General features: G+C 41.1%; 1 protein-coding gene across 2 annotated transcripts in view; it reads right to left on the bottom strand.

Moving 5' to 3' along the window:
• Positions 1-23,624, bottom strand: part of LOC149259032 (Prolyl oligopeptidase family protein) — a 369,520-nt gene that overhangs the window by 258,199 nt on the left and 87,697 nt on the right. For both annotated transcript variants that reach the window (XM_089417209.1, XM_089417216.1), the window contains exons 4-5: positions 22,832-22,973; positions 22,503-22,706 (exon numbers count right to left, since the gene is read on the bottom strand). In XM_089417209.1, the coding sequence (XP_089273335.1) occupies positions 22,503-22,706; positions 22,832-22,973 (346 nt within the window). The remainder of the gene's footprint in view (positions 1-22,502; positions 22,707-22,831; positions 22,974-23,624) is intronic.

Raw genomic sequence — 23,624 nt, 5'->3', positions numbered from 1 at the left:
ATGGTTTAACATTTACTGGTATTGCATCTAGCTTAACTTCAATGATATGTTCGTTTTTCCTTTCCAGAGGTAACTTCATGGGTAATTCCTGAAACACCTTGTCATATTTCTGGATTAGGGATGTAACTTCGGATTGTTGGTGAGTTCTTTCCATATATAACAATTCTCACTATTGGCATTGTGCAACGAATACCGGTGCTCCTTTGCGAATAAGATTTTGCAATTATTGAGCACCAATGATTTGGGTAGGAGGGGCTTGGAACCCGAACATCGTATACTCTCTTCCATCCATTTTGAACTTAATGAATTGTTTTTGGTGATTTGTCGAGTACGTCCCTAACGTTTGTAACCATTGTACTCCCCATACGGCATCTACACCTCCTAAAGGAACTGTATTAAAACTGGATTCCATTTCATAGTCGTTTAGTTGCATTTTGACTTTAGGGCACTTCCTACTCCATCTCTTATTTTCCCATCTTCCAACATAACTTTTAAATCTGCAACGAGATAGGCAATAATGTTTAGCCTTTTTGCGACATTGGCATCTATAAAATTATGTGTACTTCCTGAATCTATTAACACAATAACGTTACGCTTCTTAATATGTCCTTTAAGCTTTAATGTTTGTGGCTGAGTTATCCCTGTGATAGCCACTAGATAAATTCTTAGCATATTTTATTCTTCTAGATCTAGATTAGGAGTCTCGTTTCCTTTGTTGATTTCTTTGTCGTAGTTACTATATGAGGATTCCTCTTCTTGTTCTACTTCACAGTTGTAAAGTTTTTGTGTAGTGCATTTGTATCCTGGATAATATTTATCTCCGCATGTCCAACATTACCCCGGTTGGACGGTTACTTGGGTAGATGTGGGAGGAAGGTGTTACAAAGTGGTATCCGAGCATGTTTACCCTGTTGTATTCGTAGATCACTCAGTGTCTTGCTGCTAGTCAGTGGTCCGGGATGCAGGATAACAGGGAAGAAAAGTCCATTTTCTGAGTCATGGAAGTCACCAGAACTTGATGGGACCCCCTCCATTGCAGAGTGCTCGGAAAGAGCTTTCCGAGGGTATATTCAAGTTTGAAAATAGGTTCCCAGATGAGAAGATAGAGACTGTTGAATCAACCCCTCTCAAAACTCAGAAAACCCCTAAAAAATGGCTAAGTATGGGATAGAAATCCCAAATTGGGCGAAAGACTTATCGCATATCGCATATCGGCGTCAGCGGGGGTCCTAGACCATTATATCGCAAATCCCACAGGAAATCGCAATCGGTGAAGTCAGAGGGCTCCTCCCTTAAGGATTATCGGCGGAGGCGAACGCCAATTGCGATATGGACCAAACTGTTGGGGAGGCCAATTTCCAAAATACAAAGAAAAGTGTTGCAAAACAAGGCATGGGCTACTCCTCTCTCCTCCACATGGTGCTCCACGAGTGATATCACAATACCGGCCATCGGCGAAACAAAGGGCTTTGGTTTAAGACTTATCAGCGGTGCCTGGGGCAAATTGTGATTTGAGGGCCCGGATGCGATAAATTATAAATTACAACCTATAAAAATTTTGGGTTCGGGAAATCAGCTGATAAGAGGATTTATTGCAATATAAAGAAAAGCCCCTCGCGCGTTTATTTGAAACCTTAAGCGCTTTATAGATGGGCCCTTGGTCTCCGCTTGTGGTCCTATGCAAAAATTCATAAGAGGGGCTATGAAAAGGGGCCTAAGACTTAAATAAGAAATCCTCGTCGATTCGTCTATTTTAAATGAATTAATCTCATGCCATAAAGCACTAATAAACACTAAACAGAGCTTTGACAAATTGATGGGTCGGCAGTTGGGCGTGTTGTTGCACAGATTGTCACGACAACGCTCAGACCGGGGGCTGTCACCCTGATCCCCGATCCCTCCATTTAAGCCTGTCTCCCGCAGCTAAGGGGGGTAGACCCTATGAAATGACAAAGACCAACTGTCGACCAGTTGGTTGGGAGACACGATATGATAAGCACTAAATGGATTTAGAAGTTAAAAGACCAGTGCCTTGTGGAGTTAATGTTTAAATGATTAATTATCAGATGCTGCAGAAATATGAACTCATTAGGAGCAATCATTTATCATCAAAGCCTAGAACAGATGCAAGATATTCGATAAACACACAGAGTTCTTATAATGACCAGAGCTCAATAACGATATCCAGTAATTAAAAAAAATTGAAGAGATGAATGCTTTTAAACAACCACGCAAAATCATGAATCATTAACCAGATACCATATGCAACTAATCTTTAAGATGATCATTCATGTACAGATTCGTCTAAAATAATAAACATTCATTCCACATCCGTAATTTTGAATCTCAAAATGATATTTTCCCGAAAACAACTGGATCTGGAAAAAAAAAAAATTGTGCCTTTTTGCCTAACTATAAAACAAAATAAAATTTTAAAACTAAAAAGAATCTAAACTAAAACAAAATTTAGAATTTAAAATCTAAATCTAAAAGTAAAACCCTAAACAGTCCTTTTTATGAATTTTAATTTTTTAAACATTAAACAAAGCCCAAAAGAAAATTGAAAAAATCTAAATTAAAATTAATTAATCTAAAACTTAATCTAACAAAACCTAACAATTAACTACGCAAATATATATATCATAAACCTAAATCTAAAACAAAGCTTGGGTGTAAAAAAAAATAAAATCAAAATCAAATTAAAAAAAAAAAAAAATATAACGATATCGAATTTACTTGCCTTACGCTTCGGATTACCTATGCATACAAATGGTTATTGCAGTGAGATAAAACGACTGATTTATCAAATAAACCTGAGACTGAAATCGAAATGTCTAAAACCTTAGCCGCAGAGAAAATTTCGGGTGCTTTATTTATCTGTGCAGGTCGGACGGCATAAGGTAATTGAGAAACCAAGCAGCGGAAGACTCACCAAAAAGAAACTTACCTGGCCTGTATCATTTGATCTCTTTGTGCATTTGCAGGTGCATGGAGCTAAATGAAGTGCACAGGTTTCCTTTTGACAGCGGACAAGCGTATGCAGCCACTGCATGGGAGAGCTTCACACAGGCTTTGCAGGCGGCTTGATGCCCGGCATTATAATGAGCTGATGACTACGCGCAGGAATGCACAGTTGATACACAGCCGCAATGATGCCCAGCACGTATTGTGAAAGGTTTCAGTCGTTGCTTCATTCACTTGATGCCCACATGCAGAAAATCCAACGCACATTCACAAGAACTGGATTGTTTTGGCGGTGACAGCTGGAGAGGCGTATGATGTATTGCTGACTTGTTAGCCCAAAGCTCCCACTGTTGACGGCCCAAAAATTTCGCCCAGGATTTTTCAATGTATGCTTTGCAGCCTCTGCAAAACCCTTGCTACCGAAGAGATAATCCCGTACCTGCAATGGACAAGATCACCCAAGGAATGATATATGCCTAAAACCAAAACTGAAAAGCCTAATTAAAACTGAATAAAGCAAAAATTTGAAACCCCAGATCAGCTTGATTAATTTACAGATTTTGGCCCCTTTAACAGCCAGATTCAGCAATAAGAACAAAAATATTTTAAAAAAAAATTCAGATTTTAATGTAAAACGCTTCAGAAAACCCTGCATGCATTCATAAAAAATATATTTCGAATGATAAACCCGGGATCAAGAACTGGCTGGGCTCTTTCAGAAAACACAACCCGGGAGTTGGCTGGTTCAGCCGAGAACTTCCCCTAACGCCGGTAAAAAAAAGATTTCTTGCACAGCTTAAAATCAACCATCAACATAGAAGGAGAAAACAATAGTGAAACCCCGATCAAATGGAGATACCTGCCAATATATTTCAGGATCTAAACCATCATTTAAACCTCAAAGATCAGACAAGATACCGGTGCCTAGATCAATCTTCATTAAGCTATCATTAATGGCTGAAAATAAAATTATGCAGAACAAATAGAACAATCTTACAGCATTTTCAGAAGAGTAACACCAGCAAGATTTTTTAACCCCAAAGTCTTCTTTATTGCACAAAAAATGAACTACAAGAGAGCTTCTTCAGCACAAGACTCACAGATCCGATTCTTCTCTGAAATGACCCCTAGCACCCTATTTAAAGGAAATGATCCCAACGGCTAGTTCGAGTGATCCATGTCGAAATGATCTCGACCATTGATGAGAATCAAGACATCTCTTAATCTCATCCGTCGATTTATTAAAAAATGATATTTTACATGCATTCACTCAAAATATTATTATTTTATTATTTTAGGGTTTTTTCTTTATTTTATAATTTTTATATTTTTTAATTTTATATTTTATATTTTATTTTTATTTTTTTATTATTATTTTTTAATTTTTTTAATTTTTAATTTATTTTAAAATGGAGCCTCGAACTTAGCCTTTGAAAAAATCTCCTAGGACCTAGGACTTAGGTCTCATGAGGAGATTTAAAACATTTTCCAACCCTCAAAACACTTTACATCATGACTTTTACAATTTACATCTTAAGGGGGAAAACCCCTTTATCATGGACCCTCATAAACCACCCAGTTCTGCGACACAATTATAATCTAGCAGATTAACACACTAGGATTCTCCTAAAATTCTAATGACAAAATCCATCCCGGCTTTGGGGTCAGGCTGAAAGAAAACTCTGCCGATCATAGATCGGTGAGACGAAAAACCTTCCGGGACGTAGATTACCATTAGAAAGTTAGGTCCACCTAGGCAATTTACATACACGACTCATATCTGCCAAGATTATTTACAATTCATACATGCAGACTGGGTTTACAATTAAAATCGATCAAGCTGTTGATGACTGCAGGATGGCACGGACATGTCGATCAAGCGCTACCCCTTTTTTGCAAAGAAGAGGGGGTGTACTACATGGGCAGTTGACCGGTAGTGGTCAACAGGGCGTTTTATGAGGAATAGGGGCACTTTTAAAGAAAGACGACCTTCAACACAGTCGACACCTAAGTTAACTTAAAGCTGAAGTGACTATGTCGGCCCATTTTCACATCAACCGCCTTAAATCACCCATTGCAGCACGACGTGGCCTTCACAAGAGTCTTTCACAATAAAGGAATGTTTGACACCTCCTCCTTCTCACTGGGATCCTTCTCTCTACTCATTTACTCCAAGATTTTCAGATCGTGTTTAAGAGTTTGAAGAGGCAGCACAGCTTGAGACGACACCCTTCTCGGCTGAGAAGGAAATCTGATCTGACAACAGAAGCCCTCGGCCCATGAATGCTCCTGTAATAATCATTAATGCCTTGATCCTCCCTTTCTTATAAATAGGGGGTCTTGATATTGTAAAAGGGTTCAAAAATCCGGAGAGAAAAGGGTCGATTCTGTAACTCTTGTGATAGCTTATAGATCTTCAGAATACCACAGATTGGTGGTGATTCCTCCTTCTGAACTTTGCAGCTTGTTTGTCCTGTAAAATTACTTGTCTGTTTGTTCCTCAGTCCTCCTATTCATGCATTAATAAGCACTGTAATGTCTTTAAATTCTCCTGCAGATTCATTTGTATTTATTTAAATGCACATGCCTATGTGAGGGTTCGAAATTATATTTGCAGCACTGTATGATGCAAAGTCATCTTTCTTCTATTGTCTGTTCAGCACTCCTTTTTTAACTCAGAAAGTAGATCAGCTTTATGGTTCCAGGCTCATGCTATGTGTATGAATTTCTTGGTGTTGTAAGCTCCGTAATTCTGAGTTGCTTTCCTCACTTTGTCTGTTATCATTTACTTTAAAACAATTTGATTAAAATGTGAAGTTCTGAAAGGCAAGGCCTCCATTGTCTTGTTTTATTTCTGAAATCTACTTTTGTGTATCAAGGCTTATATCATTGGCTTACATCTTTGGGAAGAAGAACCACTCTCTCGTGTTCATGTTTGAAACATAGGTGATGTCTCTTGTTATCCAAAAATCATTTGAGACACACTGATCTGGATGACCCTAGGCACTGGTCTTGTCAGCAATCCAAGACTGTCTCTAGGGGGCATTCTGTTAATTTTAGGTATGTTCTATGCTAGAGCAATTTATTTCAATTTCTTTTCCACATTAGCAATCACATCAGCATAAAGTAAACTGCAGATAGAACATAAATATAAATTGCAGAAGACAAGCCAAGACAAGAGGACACAAGATGTGGCGCTAGCAAGGGACAAACCCCACAATGTGGGGAAACCCTTGATCAATTCTTCTTTTATGTTCTTCAAAGTTCAGCATAGAAAGTGAGAGAGAGTACATTTACAATAGAAGTCAATCACTTTGACTTTTGATATCGGCATGAGATCAGTTGAAGGCATATTGCTTCAACTGATTCTCTAAGGTGACTTGTTCACCTATCATAGTGCTGCATCTCGTCTATTTGCTGCACATTACCGTGTGACACCTTGTTGTACTGTCACATGTGTTGAACCTTGATGACTGAGCTGCTCTCATCTTCATGTTGCTCATCATGCTGCATCTTCCATGATCTTATTCATCGTCAAGCTGCTCATGCTCATGATCTCATTCATCATTATGCTGCCCATGCTCATATCATCATGCATCATTATGATGCCCATGCTCATATCATCATGTTGCATATTATGTTGCCCATGATCTCATACATCATGTTGCCTTCCTTTGGAGACAAATGCTCCGGCTGTTTCAGAGTTCCCAATAGTCCCGTCTTTTCTAGCAGTTCCAGCTTTTCCTGCTTTACCAGCAGTTCTGGCTTTTCCGACGTTTCTGGCTTTTCCGGCAATGCCGGCTTTTCCGGCAGTTCTGGCTTTTCCGGCTTTTTCGGCTTTTCCGGCTTTTCTAGTTTTTCCGGTGTTTCTGGATTTTCTGGCTTTTCCAGCAGTTCCGGCTTTTCCGGCAGTTCCGGCTTTTCCGGCTTTTCCTTAGGATCTCTCCTCCTACTAAAACCCAAAGACAAGTAGAGAGAGGAAGAGATCCAAGTGTGTGTACAAATGACTTGAAGTCCTCTTATATTTATATTAAAAAGTAGAGGTTGAATAGACATGTTTGTTGGGCTTCTGAGCCTACATAAGTTGCTGGCCGACTTGACAATTTGTCCATAACATAAATATATTCATAACTTCATAAATACTTATCGGAATCGGATGATCTTTAGATCAATCCTACACCTCTCAATGAGATGGATCCAATAAAAATATCAATTGCCATAAATAATATGACCCACATGGAGTTTTGCCCTAGTTGCCAATTTTAACACTCCCTCTCAACTAGGGAGAACTCCATCTGGTGATCCATATGTCCAACTGTACTATCTCTGCCATCAGTGCCCTGCACTGCTCTGCTCAGCTCTGTTGGCTCAACTCTGCTATACTGAGCTCTGCTGGCTCTGCTCTGCTCTGTTGGCTCTGCTGGCTCTGCTCAACTTCGCTGGCTCTACTGGCTCTGCTCTGCTTTGCTCAGCTCTACTGGCTCTGCTCTGCTCTACTCAGCTTTGTTGGCTCTGCTCAGCTCTGCAGGCTCTACTCTGCTCAACTTAGCTCTGCTGGACCATGAAGAAGAAGAATTGATCGAGAATGTGTCATAGCATTCTCCACTGACCCGAAGTCAATCTCAGAGTGTGTACCACTGGTCCCAGACCACTCCTCAACCGTCCTGAAGTCAGCGTCATAGGTACAACTCATACAACTGGTCCCAGACCAGTACACCACTGACTCGAAGTCAGTCTCAGAGTATGTACCACTGGTCCCAGACCAGTCCTCAACCGACCCGAAGCCAGTGTCATAGTGGGTACAACTCCTACCACTGGACCCAGACCAGTATCATTGATCCCAAATCAATGAAGGTCATCCTAGCATAGGGAGTATGGTAGATACAGCGATGCGTCCATCAGTACTACTATGGTCCCTATCCTCATTTCCCTGCTCATTGATCAGATGAGAGGTACTTCCCATGAGTCCCAGACTGCATGGGTAGGATGCCTTGACAAGATAACTTAATCAATCCTGTCCTCACAGGAGAACTAATCATCCTGCTACACAATCGCCATGGAGAACACATCATCCAGGCCTCACAGGAGAACTAATCATCCTGCTACACAATCGCCATGGAGAACACATCATCCAGGCCTCACAAGAGAACTAATCATCCTGCTACACAATCGCCATGGAGAACACATCATCCAGGCCTCACAGGAGAACTAACATCGTGCTACACAATCGCCATGGAGAACACATCATCCAGACCTCACAGGAGAACTAATCATCCTGCTACATAATCGTCATGGAGAACACATCATCCAGACCTCACAGGAGAACTAATCATCCTGCTACACAATCGCCATGAAGAACACATCATCCAGACCTCACAGGAGAATTAATCATCCTGCTACACAATCGTCATGGAGAACACATCATCCAAACCTCACAAGAGAATTAATCATCCTGCTCAATGTTGCAGGAAACGTCCCCACTGGTTCCAAGGCCCGAAGCGCATCCCGTACGAATGCGTCCACGAAGCGTCCCCGGAAGCGCGCTTCCACCTGGTTTGGACACTTCTGCCTGTTTTGGATGCTTCCTGGACGCTTCCACTTGTTTTGGACGCTTCCGCCTGTTTGGGATGTTTGTTTCGAGTATAAATGCAAAATATATATATATAGCAGACGCTTCGCTTCCTAGATTTTTGGAAAATGACGCTTCCGCGTCCCCGTTTCCAAAAAACGTCCCCACTTCATGCAACATGGATCCTGCTACACAAGAGAGTGAATCATCTTGTCCCACAAGAGAGCGATTCATCCTGTCCCACAAGAGAGCGAATCATCTTGTTCACAGGAGAGCGAATCATCCTGTCCACGGGAGAGCAAATCATCCTATCCCACAAGAGAGCGAACCATCTTGTCCCACAAGAGAGCGAATCATCTTGTCCACAGGAGAGCGAATCATCTGTCCCACAAGAGAGCGAATCATCTTGTCCCACAAGAGAGCGAATCATCTTGTCCACAGGAGAGTGAATCATCCTGTCCCACAAGAGAGCGAATCATCTTGTCCACAGGAGAGCGAATCATCCTATCCACAGGAGAGAGAATCATCCCGTCCACAAGAGAGCAAATCATCTTGTCCCACAAGAGAGCGAATCATCTTGTCCACAAGAGAGCGAATCATCCTGTCCACAGGAGAGCGAATCATCATGTCCCAGTGCGCACCATCAAGGGAGGGTGAGTCACCCTGTGGTCTTATGTTGCTCCAATAAGAACCGCAAGCCCCCAAAGCTCCTAGAGCTCAATGTATGCAACATGCAAGACCCTTTTACAAGGGTCTCTCAACGACTCCAAGTCATTTGGGAAAATCACAAATTTGATCTTTCCCTGGGGCTCTGACAAAGTGTAGCGACCTGTACATCATCTCAGTGCGATGGAGCCTCCTTGCTCATCGACTTACCATATCCCAGAAAAGGCAGTATCTAATGTCTATCTGCTGGAGCAATCATTGAGTACGGGATTCCTCAATAATCGAATCCCACCTCTAGTTGTCACAGAGAATCACAGTGGTATTCATCATGTGTACTCACTGAAAAGTTTCCACAACCAGGCAACTTCATGCGAGGTCATACTCGTAGTTATGTATCCGGTCTCGGTGGTACTTATAACAATTGATTTCTGCTTCCTGCTCATCCATGATATCGAAGCAGAATCCAAAGAGAACCAGCACTGAGAAGTGCTCTAGTGATCCTCCACACTGCTTGCCTAGTTAGCATTCGAATAATCATGCAATTTTCATATTTCTGGCGGTGTATCTCAATCCATGAGAGATTGTGCCCCGAAGATATCTCAGAGGATTCTTGGCACCAATCTAGTGAGGCTCAACCAAATATGAGCTCACCATGCTAACTGCAAAACATATGTCCGGAGTTCACCAAGAACATCAACGTGATTGAGTTTATGAAACTCAGAGGCATTTCCCAAATTTGGTCCGACATCACTACCATATAACTTCTGAAAGTTAATATCCTCGAGGTAGTCACAGGCTTGCAGTTTATCATTCCACATTCGGAATCCAACTCCCTCTTACTTCTGCAAATGAGAGGGTCTGCACCTGTCAGAAATAGGTCATCCTTATGAGGTGCCAGTATAAGAGGTCTATCATCCACAACCTTCGAGTAATGGTTTGGATCAGTTTCACTCCTAGCAAATCTCAGCTTCATCAAACCACTATCAATCCTCTCATACTACGCCCGAGGTATTTTGCTTCAAGCCATAGAGGGCTTTCTTCCCCCTGTATACATGAGATTCTCGTTCATGAATCTCAAACTCCACGGGTTGTTCCAAACCTGTGGCCCTGCTACATGAGGGGAATGGTCCCCTTGTAAGATTTTCCTTCAGTACATCTCAGACACGTACCTTCATGCTCTTTTTGAATTCAGGAATCCCTGTCACCATCTGACTCACAGACCTTCGATGTTATGTGTCAATGGACATGGGCCCCAGTGGACTTCCTGCAACTTGATACAACCCTGAACTCAAAAACATCTTTGGAAATTCTATTTTCAAACACGTACCTTTCCATCGATGAGAGCCTCCCTGAAACCTTAAACTTCCATTTCCGAGATGGACACCAAGTTCTTCTGGCGATCAGGTACATAAAAGATTTTCTAGGGTTCCTTGCTTTCTTTGAAGAGTCGACCATTTCCTTGATGACCTGCATTACTTATCATTCCTCTGATCATTGAGATGTTCCTGGAATGATTGTTATCTTCATCAAGAGATGTGTCTCTGCTATTCGGACACTCCTTTGCATGATGGCCGAACTTATTGCCTTTCCTTCCACCCTGAGATCTGGTCTTCCAATGAAGTGATCTTAAGGTAGGCCATCAGAAACTTCCGCTGGGCCAGTCTGATAATATTTTCTACTTTGACTTCACCCTCGGTGAATTTGAAGAGGAATGAGGAATCCATTGATCCTTTCATCCTGTCCCAATTGTCTTTGGTGATTGCTCTTTCACTCTTGCTTGGGCATTGTCTTCACCTCTGCTCTGATACCATGTTAATTTTAGGTATGTTCTATGCTAGAGCAATTTATTTCAATTTCTTTTCCACATTAGCAATCACATCAGCATAAAATAAACTGCAGATAGAACATAAATATAAATTGCAGAAGACAAGCCAAGACAAGAGGACACAAGATGTGGCGCTAGCCAGGGACAAACCCCACAATGTGGGGAAACCCTTGATCAATTCTCCTTTTATGTTCTTCAAAGTTCAACAGAGAAAGTGAGAGAGATACTACATTTACAATAGAAGTCAATCACTTTGACTTTTGATATCGGCATGAGATCAGTTGAAGAGATATTGCTTCAACTGATTCTCTAAGGTGACTTGTTCACCTATCATAGTGTTGCATCTCGTCTATTTGTTGCACATTACCGTGTGACACCTTGTTGTACTGTCACATGTGTTGAACCTTGATGACTGAGCTGCTCTCATCTTCATGCTGCTCATCATGTTGCATCTTCCATGGTCTTATTCATCATCAAGCTGCCCTCATGATCTCATTCATCATTATGCTGCCCATGCTCATATCATCATGCATCATTATGCTGCCCATGCTCATATCATCATGTTGCTTTCTATGCTGCCCATGATCTCATACATCATGCTGCCTTCCTTCGGAGACAGATGCTCTGGCTGTTTCGGCAGTTCCCGGTAGTTCCAACTTTTCCAGCAGTTCCGTCTTTTCCAGCAGTTCCGACAGTTTCGACTTTTCTGGCTTTCCCGGGTTTCTGGCTTTTCCGGCAGTTCCGGCTTTTCCGGCTTTTCCTTAGGATCTCTCCTCCTACTAAAACCCAAAGACAAGTAGAGAGAGGAAGAGATCCAAGTGTGTGTACAAATGACTTGAAGTCCTCTTCTATTTATACTAAAACATAGTGGTTGAATAGACATGATTGTTAGGCTTCTGAGCCTACATAAGTTGTTGGTCGACTTAACAATTTGTCCATAACATAAATAAATTCATAACTTCATAAATACTTATCGGAATCAGATGATCTTTCGATCAATCCTACACCTCTCAATGAAAGGGATCCAATAAAAATATCAGCTGCCATAAATAATATGACCCACATGGCGTTTGGCCCTAGTTGCCAATTTTAACACTTTCTCTATATCATGTTGCATTTGTGTTGCATATGCAGGTTTTAGCCACAATATACCCCTTGGACTGGATGAGCGGTGTGTGTTGGTCATGCATTCATGTTAGTTCCACATGTGTTAATCATCCTTGTGGTCTATATGCTTGTTGCATATGCATGGTGTCGATCATGGTTGTACTGATGTTGCCATGTGAATGAAGATGTTGTTGTTGTGAAGTGTGTCGTCATGAGTGTATGATTGGTTACATGTTATTTATGCTCATGTACTGTCATTATAGGTTGGTATGGTTGTTGTTGTCATGCATGAGGTCATGGTATACGTAGTTAATATGGTCATGCATTGATGACTGGACTCTATCTAGAATGATGTTCATTTGTTGATGCACCTATTTGTTATATGTATATATGTTGTCATGGTTATGTATACATGTATTACGTTGATTGGTTGATTTTGCAGATGATATCCTCCCCGAATTATGCTAAGGTACGTTGGTTTATTGTGATTGGGTTTAGCTGACATAGTATGCCTTGCAAGAAAGAGATCAAAATGGTTGGCCAAAAGGTAGACTATAAAGATTCTCCCTATGAATCAAATGAGCAACGTGATGTTGGGCACTCTTTTGACTTAGTAAACAAATTGAGAAGCTTGAAGGAAGAAATAAGGAGTTGTAAGGCGGACAATGACAAAATCATGCAGGCACAAGAGAAACAAGTAGAGGTTAATGCAATACTCCTTCAGAGTTTGTCAAAATTGCAGCAACAAGGGCCACTTCGGATCAGCCATGGACAGGAGGACAGAACTAATGGGGAATATGGCAGTAGGTCTCATGGTGATCACAGGTCAGATAGAGATGACACGGTTAGAGATGGCAGATTGTTGGATACTCCAGATAAGAGAAGTGATGGATATAGTTATTATTCTAGTTCTGGTTTTGATAGGTATCATGATCGTCATTGTTATCATCCTTATAGGAGGAGTGAGGCCAGTTTTGAGTAGCATAAGTAGTTGTTGACACATGCACTAGCGTTAAAGATTGTAGATCCGGACAAAGAATTTGTAGTATGTATAGATGCTTGCAACAGAGGACTTGGTGGAGCCCTTATGTAGGATGGACAGGTGGTATGTTCTAAGTCACGAAAACTAAATGAGCACGAGTAGAACTACCCCACACATGATCTTGAGTTATCTGCGATCATACATGCATTGAAGGTGTGGAGGCATTATCTCCTGGGCAGTAGGTTTGTACTTATGAGTGATCACAGTGGGTTGAGATATTTGTTTGACCATCCGAATTTGAATGCCAGGCGAGCTAGATGGTTGGCCATGATCAGTGAGTTTGACTTCGAGATCAGGTATATCAAAGGTAAAGAGAACAGGGTTGCAGATTCTCTTAGCATGTGGATACGGGTACATCACATAATAGTTATGAGTTCCTATGGGACAGATTTACAGGATAGGATCTTGCAGGGAAGTCAACAAGATGTCAAGTATATGGAGATTGTGCACAAGTTGCAGCAAAGTATAGGTACAGGTACAGGAACAGGTAGTGGTACAGGTACAGGTACAGGTGCAGGTGCACAGGGTGTGGACTATTGTCTCACAGCGGATGGATTGGTCAGGTTTAGAGACAGGATATATGTGCCAGATAGCAGTGAGCTCAAGAAGGTGATCTTAAGGGAGTTTCATGCAAAACCATATTTAGGTCACCCAGGCTATCAAAAGACATTGACCGCAACAAAAAAGTTTTATTATTGGCCAAATCTGAAGAATGATGTAGCAGATTTTGTGGCCAGAGGTTTTGATTGTCAGCAAGTGAAGGCAGAATGTAAGCATCCAGGTGGACTGCTACAGCCGATTGCGATTCCATAATGGAAATGGGAAGTCATTTCCATGGACATTATCACAGAATTGCCAAGGACAGTGAGACAGCGTGATTCCATCATGGTCGTTATCGACATGTTGACAAAGGTAGCACACTTCATTCCAGTGAAGTCTACATTCTCAGCGAGTAATGTAGCACAGGTCTTCATCAGGAACGTGGTCAAATTGCATTGAGTTCCAAAGAAGATTATGTCAGACAGAGATGTGAAGTTCACTTCCAAGTTTTGGAAGGAGTTATTTGCAAGTTTGGGCACAGAGTTGGCCTTTAGTACAACTTATCATCCACAGACAGAGAGGGTCAACATGATATTGGAGGACATGTTGAGGATACTTGATGCATCAGCAACGAAAGTGGGGAGAGTATCTTCCACTGGTAGAGTTTGCTTACAACAATGGGTATCAGGACTCCTTGAAGATGAGTTTGTTTGAGGCATCGTATGGGCGGAGTTGCAATACTCCCATTAGTTGGAGTGATCTGGTTAACACGGTGTTGATTGGACTGGACATGTTGGCAGAAATGGAACGGGAAATGCAGGTAATCAAGAAGAATTTGAAAGCAGCACAGGATAGGTAGAAGAGCTATGCAGATCGGATAGATTGCTCAAGGAGTTTCAAGGTGGGGAACAAGTGTACTTGTGCATCAAACCAAAGAAGAGCTCCTTGCAGATTGGATCATGTGCCAAGTTGGCACCCCGGTTTTGTGGACCTTTCAGGGTTATTGAGAGGATCGGACCAGTAGCCTATCGGCTTGCACTGCCTCCGACAGTGAAAGTCCATGATGTTTTCCATGTGCCATTGCTTAAGAAGTATGTTAAAGATGTTGATATTGCAGGTGGAACCAGATGGAGAATTCCAGACAGAGCCTCAGTGTATATTGCAGAAAAAGGTGCTCATTCTCTCGAACCGAGTAATCGAGCAGGTTAAAGTGCAGTGGAAGCACTTTGGACCCGATGAAGCTACATGGGAGATGGCGGATCAGATGCAGGCCATGTATCCTTCCTTATTCGCTGGTTGAGCTGATGTTTTGGTATGATGTTTGGTATATGTTTTGGTACATGTTTGGGTGTGATGTTTTGATATATGTACATATGTATGTGGATGTAAATACCGCCATGATCTATGTTATAAAGCTCCAATAAGCGGTATCAATGTCATGTCATTATGATGTTATACTTGTTATGTTGTCATGTTGGTTTGCTTTTTAGCAAGGTGATCATTGTAAATACTGCATCGAGCTATGTTATAAAGATCCATGGGCAATATGTCTTCTTTTCAACAGTTTTGTTGACGTATGGGTTTGGTTGAACACCAATGACGGTGTCCCCCAAGGGGGAGGGTTCTGTAACAGCCTTGGTGAAAATTCCATGTAATAAAAGTTAATAAAGGCAAAAATAATAACCACGGTTGATGGGACACTTATTCCAAGTTGAATGTTGGGCAAGACATCCTAGTGTGGGTGTTCATTGGTTTATTATGGCTAAGGAAATTGGCAAAGGCAAAGGCTAAGGCTTTGGAAAGGAAAAATAGCATTTTTGGCACATTTATTTATGAAAATAATGGAAATTAGGAGAAAAGGAAGGTGAAAGGTCGCAGGTTGCATGTGAAGAGGAAAATGAAGGAAAATAATGAAAAATGAAGAAAATAGAGGCCTAATTGATAAAATGTCTACTGAGAATCAGTTTGTAACTTTTTGTCAGTTTAGTTTTGAAGCTCTCTCATTATTCTCTCTCTCACTCTTGGACACTTAGAGTTTTCTTGGAGCACTTTAGCATTGGATCAAGAAAGGCAAAGAAGGCAAGAGGAAGGAAGGAGCAAGCAAGGAAGAGCAGGATCAAGTAGCTACAGCAGGATTCTTTGCAGGTATCGATTTGCATGTGTGTTTTCCTTGCTAGATTTGGCATGCATGGTATTGCATGTGGTTCTTTTGTTGTTATGGCATGGGTTTTTCCAAGTGTGACAATGTTTTCAGCCTAGCCTTTCCATTTCCAGATAGCCATGGTGTGATGTGGTTCTCATGTTTTGGTTGAGCTAGATTGCCGGATGAATTTGAAGCCGAGTGAGGTGGATCTCTGAATGATAGAACACATGACCTAGTGACCCCTGAACTGGATTGTGGGTTGCAGTAAAGCCAGATTTTGAGTTGCCTCGGTGGGCCTAGGAATCCTTAACCGATGAACGACGGGATATACAGTAGCCTAAAGATGGGTGCTCTCCGTCAGGCCTATTAATCTTGAGATGAGATATGTGGTAAAGCCTGGAGAGTGGGTCTCTGTTTAGGGCCTAGTGATCCGGTGTGGATTGAGGTAAACCCTGAGAGACTAAGAGACAGGAAAAATCCTCAATGTGTAGGTGGAGAAATCCAGTGGCATCCATGCTTGTTTGGCCTAGTGATTTGGTGGAGATCAAGGTAAAGACTGTTATTACATGTTTATTGTATTGGCATAGTGATCTGGGATGGATTACAATAAAGCCTGGTTTCTATTGATGAGGGTGGGGTGGTTGAGCCTCGAGATGCCTTGGTTGGTTCTTTTGGTTTGAGTCCCACATTCATGCTTGGAATATGGCATGAGGGTGAATGGTTGAAGAGAAAATTGGCTCATCCATTCTATGGTCAGGTGGAACATGGTAGTCCCATCTTGGGTTGGATTTTGCATTCATTAATAAGAGGTTCTTTCCTTGATATCTTATTTATAAATGTATTGGTTTATATGTGGATTCTATGGCTAATGTATCCTTGATACGTCTGTTGTTATTATTCTGGTTATAAGCATGTATTATGACGGTGATGATGTATAGCTTTCCTCATGTTTTGATTGGTAAATGAATGAACAATGTATCTATGACCTAATAGATGATAATGCAACTAATGATATAAGGGAACAATGCTTCTTAGTGATTCTCAGGTAAGTATGAGACCACTATGCTTAAATCTGTTGTTTACACCTGTAGGTTACATATTTGTGATATGTTTGACAAAATGTCTGTCATGGCTAGTAGGGGTCCAGTCAAGGGCTTGTTCAAGTAATTGCATTTGTATCATCATTCCTTTGTTATCTTTCTGTTCTGAAGATGTAATTGAATTTTGGGCAGTGACCTCGGCCTTAGGACTGAAAAAGTGGCTCAAATCCCGAGGACACTGGCACAACGCTGTGCAAAATAGTCCCCGGATGTTGGCATACCATGCTCTGGGAGCGTTCAGAGCCTTTTGGACGCAAGCATGCCCATATCGTGGGAGCGTCTGGGGATTAATTCGTTTAGAACCTTAGTGGGACTGAGGGGCTAGTTACCTGAGTGGTTGGGATGGTTCCTGAGAGTCCTGTAGCTGATGTGGAAGGTCTGTATGTTGTGTTTCCATCGATTCCACTTCCTTAAGGTCACATAGGAGATTGAATCCCATCATAGTAGCCTCTCATTACATGTTTAGCCCGATTTGCTGGTTACTTGGGTAGATGTGGGAGGAGGGCGTTACATCTAAGAGAGTTTTCTGCAATATTCACATCCTCATTCATCCTGAAACTCTCAAATCCCATCCTAAAAGTTTGAAGCTTAGCTCGTTTTACTTTATCATCTCCTTCATAAATGTTCTTGAGTTTATCCCAGACCTCATTCGCTAATGTAGAGTTCATTACTTTCACTAATTCGGATTGGTTCAAGCCGAAATGAATAGCATTCCTAGCCTTTGCATTATTCACATAGGCTCTTATTTCATCAGGATCCGTTGGATGAGTTGTTGGAACTATATATCCAACCATTACAAAACCACATACATCCACTCCAAGAGACATGAGATAGGCATCCATTCTAACCTTCTAGAACACATAGTTTGTTCCATCAAAAGCTTGTACTTTGCTTGAACAAGCATCCTGACTTGCCTAACTTGCCATGATTCCCTATAGATCTACCTTCCATTGGTTAATTGTTCTTGAAGAAACCTACTCTGACACCAATTGTTGTGAATGAGAGGGGGTAATCAGTATTTCAAAAAAATTTGCATTTATTTGACTAACCAATCAATTAATTGGAAATTACCAAACATCAAACAGCAAGACAACATCCATAGAACTTTTGTACACAATATTTTTAACGTGGAAACCCTCCTAGGAGAAAAACCACAAAATCTTGTTTTTATTATGACATAAATCAACAACACCAACTCTAAGTACATCAACGTTTGTGAGAACCCACTCACAATAGGCTCCAAACCCCTAAGATCAGGAAGCACCTACCTCTGATCTGTGCAAGCACTAGCCTGTTATAGCCAAGATACATATTTTTCATATAATTTTCAGACTCAAACCTCTGGAAAATCTTTGCAAATTTGATTTATCCACTCACAGCATGTTACCTCCTACACCGTCCTCTGCTGCTACAGCTTTACTCTGCTTCTACAACTCTCCACTGCTTTAGCAGACTCTCTCTCTGCTTCTACAAGCACTTTTGCACCCTCTCTGTGAAACACCACTTTTCTGCACCTAACTTAGGCAGTCGCTCTCTGTCACAACTGCACTCCACATAAGAATGTTGCCTCAAACAGCCTTCGTCCCTCTCACACACACAACATTGTGACCTCATACTCTGTTCAATATAATTGAATTCCCCTACACTAACTGCACACACAACACAGTTGTTGATTTCTTTATTTTTTATGCACATGGCTCGAAGTGGAACCTCATTAATTGTCCCACAGCTCGATGAGGAGCTTCATTAATTGTCTCATAGCTCGAGCAAGTACTTTTTAACCCCCTCGACTGGCTACAGTTTTGTCTTTTAATTGCCCATTGCCTGATTTGGCACTCCGATTTTCAATCTAAATTACTAGCCATTTTTTCATAAATCATACACTCAACATACATCTTTTCTTTGTTTAACACAATGCCTTTACTTTGGCTCCTAGTGCATATGTCCCTATGCCAAAACTAGACACGTAGACACAGAAGGCGCCAAGCTTTACACCACTTACTTTGTCGTTCCCTTACGCCTCCAGTGCAACAATTTCATTTGCCCGAGGGCTAGAAACACAAGTTAATACTGAGGGGACAAATGCTCACAACCGAGCCCCCTTGGCGCGAATCTCAATACTATGGCACATCATCAACTGACATCACGCTTACGTCATGCTGACATCATCATGCCACATGTCAATATCTGGGTGATGCCACATGTCATACGGATTTGGCCTACTTGGCCACCCACAAATGCTAAAACTACCTGCCACGTGTCACTTGTATAGGGTGTGCCACATCATAATTTGGCCACGTCAACTACACATGTCTGCCACGAATGTTGTCGTGCCACACTGCCATCATGTCCATCAGGTTGGAGACCATCCTTAAATTCCATGCATGTTGTTTACCCAATATTGATCTCGGTCGTCAAATCAAATCAACCTCTATCGTCGAATCTCATCAGGCGTTGGATGCCTTTTAAACTTCGTGCATGTTGTGTCTAATATCTGTTTGATTCGATTCCCTTCTGATTGATCTACCTGGGATTAATTGTGCCCACACCCTTGTTCGATGGTTAACAGAAGGGGGGTCCGCAATTTGTTGCATCTGCGACTACCCACCGTGCACTTTCTTCAAAGCGCGCCAAAGCCAAATCTTCTGCCTCTAGGATCCAATTGTCTAGAAAAATTGTGCCGCCCCGCATGACCGACGAATAATAGGGGGGTTCGCATTTTGACGCGCTATGCACGCGAAACCATTCAAACCTAGCACCTTGACCTCTTACACCTGTCCACATCAAATTCTGACACATGTCTGCATCTTCTAGCGCTAGGGGTTTCCTGACATTGCCATGTCACTCTCTGTCAGCCACTCACCCTCTGCCATCTATTAGTGCCTTGTCATACTACCACATCAACTTTGCCATGTCAGTTGGTACTATATGTTGTTAAGTCCAAGTGGAACCATGCACTTTGGAACCCTGCCAATATTTAAACTGTGATAACTTCTGATCCCTGTGGATTTTTGCAAGATGTCATATACCATTAGAAAGGTCATTCTAAGGACTAGAACCATGCACTTTCCAAGAGCATTTGAGTTGATCCACTGCAACCAAACTACTTTCAACAATAGGCCACTAGATAAGCACGTTGCAGCCACCACAAGACTCTACAAACATCAAACACACATCAATGATTGTTTGGCATCAATGAGAAACAACTGTCACTCTACAACCAGCACCTCCTGAGCTTGATACTCCTTGACATCAATGACCAACTTTGACATCAATGACAACCATCTTGCAAACTACTTAACAAGACTAAGTTGACATTTTGACCGGCGAGACCACTTTGCATTGGGAACCATGAATTGCCTCGGGAAACACAGAAATTGTTTAAGCCACTGCTATGCTCTAGAGTTGTATCAATGAACACTACACCAAAGCCAAGATCACCTATAGACTCGATAAACCCTAACCTTGATGAAGGCTAGATTGGCTCATACACCAATGATCACCACTACAAATGCAGCCTATCCCAAAGAACCATGGACCCACATGACAAGTCAACCAGGGTCCTCCATCCCGTCTAGGGGCGAGATCGCCTCAAGAAAACTTGTGAGGGGCAAAGCATGGCCCGACCAAATCAAAAAGATATAGACACAATGACAGGACATAAGTATAGGACGCCTAATAGAAAACTTCACATGGTTGTTACATGGCTTTGACTTGTGACCTTGGGCTTACAATGGTGGCGGATGCTACACTGTAAAGGTTTTTATGTACCCCTGCTGACAAAGCGGTAAAACAAAGCATTGCTCAAGGTGAATGTGGATTCCTCATGCAAATAGAGCCCCCTCCAATAGGCGTTGAACCATTAAAAGGGGACGTTGAGCCTCATTTACAAGGGATCAAGCATTTTAAGGAATATTTCTTCTCTTTGTTGGGTGGATCGAACCCTTTTTCTAGGGGATTCATTCATTTCTCATTCTACATGTGGCTTGACCACTTTTATTTTAATGATGTGCTAGTTAATTAATTGTAAAAAAATAGTTAGATCAAGCTTTTTTCATGCTAGATCTAAGGGAGGACTTAGTTGGACCTAGAATCTTCTTGCTAGGTCTAAGGAAATTCCATGATAATATTATTTAATGAAGAGAAGTCCCTTATCCCCTCAAGGAAGGAATTTCTCATTTGTAATCATGGTTGGATAGTGGGAGTATTCCTGTAATATTTCTTGATGTCTATTGATGTTGAGTGTCTATTTTGCAATGTGTATTTCAAGAAAGGAGGCTAGTCCTCTTTTGGTTCCATCTGCAATATTTTTAAGGGTTTAATTTGTAAATTATTCAAGATCACCACAAGGCTTAGTGAGATTGATCCATTGAGGAGCAATATTGTCACATGGGTGGGGATGTCTAAGGAACAAGTCTTGTGTCCCCTTTGTTGGTGTTGGTGTAGAGTATGTTGAGCCTCTTTGCTAGGCAAACACTCTGGGAGGTTCCCTTAGCAAAAGCTTCGTTTGTTTCATGTCATAGTAAATCATTGGTTTGAGGGCAATCCTATTGAGGAAACCTCTCTAGTGGGGTTTTGGCTTTAGGTTGCTCTAATTGTTTGATGCTAGCCCCTCTAGACGCTAGCCCCTCCCCTGATCCATTATTCCAATGATTGACAAAAGGAGGGTCATTCTTCTTACTATTCATTCATCATTATCTTCTCTTGTGTCCATACTAGATAGCCTCTAAATCTTGGCACTAATCTTCACATCCCTCCATCAACGCTCTTTTCTTCTCTCCCAAACTCAACTTGATTGCTGGGGTTACTTGTGATATCACCTTGTTCCTTATTGCTTAGCTGTCATGATTCTTTAGGGAAGCCCCCCTTAAGCTGAAGGAGAGCCAGCCTAAAGTGCAGAGGCAGCTCGTTGAGGTGACAGTGGGTGACCTTCCTATATTCCACTTAGATTGTACATAGTGGGTTAAAGCTTTTATCATTCTAATATGCAAGTTGGGCAGTAACACACCCCATCGCAGTACATGATCCACATCTCATCCTCATTTCCACAGGTTTCTTGTTCAATCAAGTCAATATCAATAAATAATAATTAATAACTAGTGAAGAGACACATCCTAATGAAAGGACACATCTAAACTAAAAGACATGACTCTTAATGAAAGAGCGCTACTGCTTAGATATATATACAGGGCCCTTATTTGTAATCCTACCATATCATTTCTCATACACATTTATTCAATATATAATATTTATCCTAAATGGATTTCTTTATATTCCAAATATTTTGGATATCTAATTGGAGAGCCAGATTTGGTTGTCACATCAACTGCCAAGTTTTAATCATTCTGCATGCTGCTTTTCTTCCTGTGAACATGATGCCGCTTCCCTATCACACAAAATCGCCACACTGACATTTTCAGATGTTCTGTTGTTATATTTCAATTAATAAATTATTTTAACATTTGAGCTATGGTCAGAGCTTGGAATGTTATATTTCCATTTGTAAATACCATTATATAGATGCTAATTGAAAACACAGTACAGACCTGCCATTTATTTGAGGCTATATTACGAACACTACATCTAGCCAATTGATAATTGTCTGCAACCATTTTTCCATCTTCCAAAGGGGCATTGGTGAGAATGTAAAAGAAACCATCATGATGCTCCACAAAGTATTGCACACCACACTCCCTTTCTCGTATCCTTTGCAGCCCACCTCTCATATCAGCTGAATCCATCAAATACACCTGCACTGGTATGCATTTTCCAATAACTAACTTTAAAAAGCCAAAAAACACAGCAACAACCAAAGCTTGTACATTATCACAAGAGACTATAAATATAAAAATATCAATATGGAAGAGTAATATACCTCCGATGATGTTCTTGAATTGGAATTTATAGTAATAAACTGACAGTCCTTTGTACTTGTAATGTCAACACAACAGCTTTTATCCTTTTCTTCAAACAAGAGCATATCTTCATATTCTGAATCCATCCTTCTGCCAAACACTCTAGCAAATAGCAACATGAACGATAAGCTACACATTTTACATAGATTCAAAAAAAGAGGTAAAACATGTGTTGAACACAGATTCTCCACACGGTAATGAATTTAGACTAATAAGAATGACACATAGTATATAAGTTCACATGACTTTAAAAAATCAAACATGCTAAGACTTGGGAGAATACACAGACTGTCATCAACTTTACTAAGAAGAAAACTTTGCATACATATGCACAAATGATCAACAAAATGGAGGTCTAAAGTTCAATACTAGTAATGGATACCTCCACTTTGATAACAACACGATTTGAAAAGGGGGACCTTTATACTCGATAAGATTTTGCATATGTGATCATCCCAACCCCAACCAATCAGAGTTAACTAGGACCTCTTAATTACAACCTCCTAGTCATGACCTCTTAATGTAACTTGACAGCCCTCACATATTATACATAACCTATAACTTGGACTAGGTGTGCTTTATTATCATGCCAATAACGGCCCCAAAAGACAAAATAGGACTGCACAGTGGTGTCCACCATTCTTGAGCATCCTGCTCAAGCAAAAAACTATACCAACTATTGGGCCTACTCATTGGAGCTATATCTAAAGGTACATTGCTGTCTAGAACTGATCACAGTAATGTTGTCACTAA

This window comes from Pinus tabuliformis, chromosome 6, assembly GCF_031772625.1.
Source record: "Pinus tabuliformis cultivar Carrire ecotype Pingquan chromosome 6, CPIR1, whole genome shotgun sequence".
NCBI lineage: Eukaryota > Viridiplantae > Streptophyta > Pinopsida > Pinales > Pinaceae > Pinus > Pinus tabuliformis.
The sequence above is the reverse complement of the archived record's forward strand: the minus strand, read 5'-3'. Positions and strand labels throughout refer to the sequence as shown.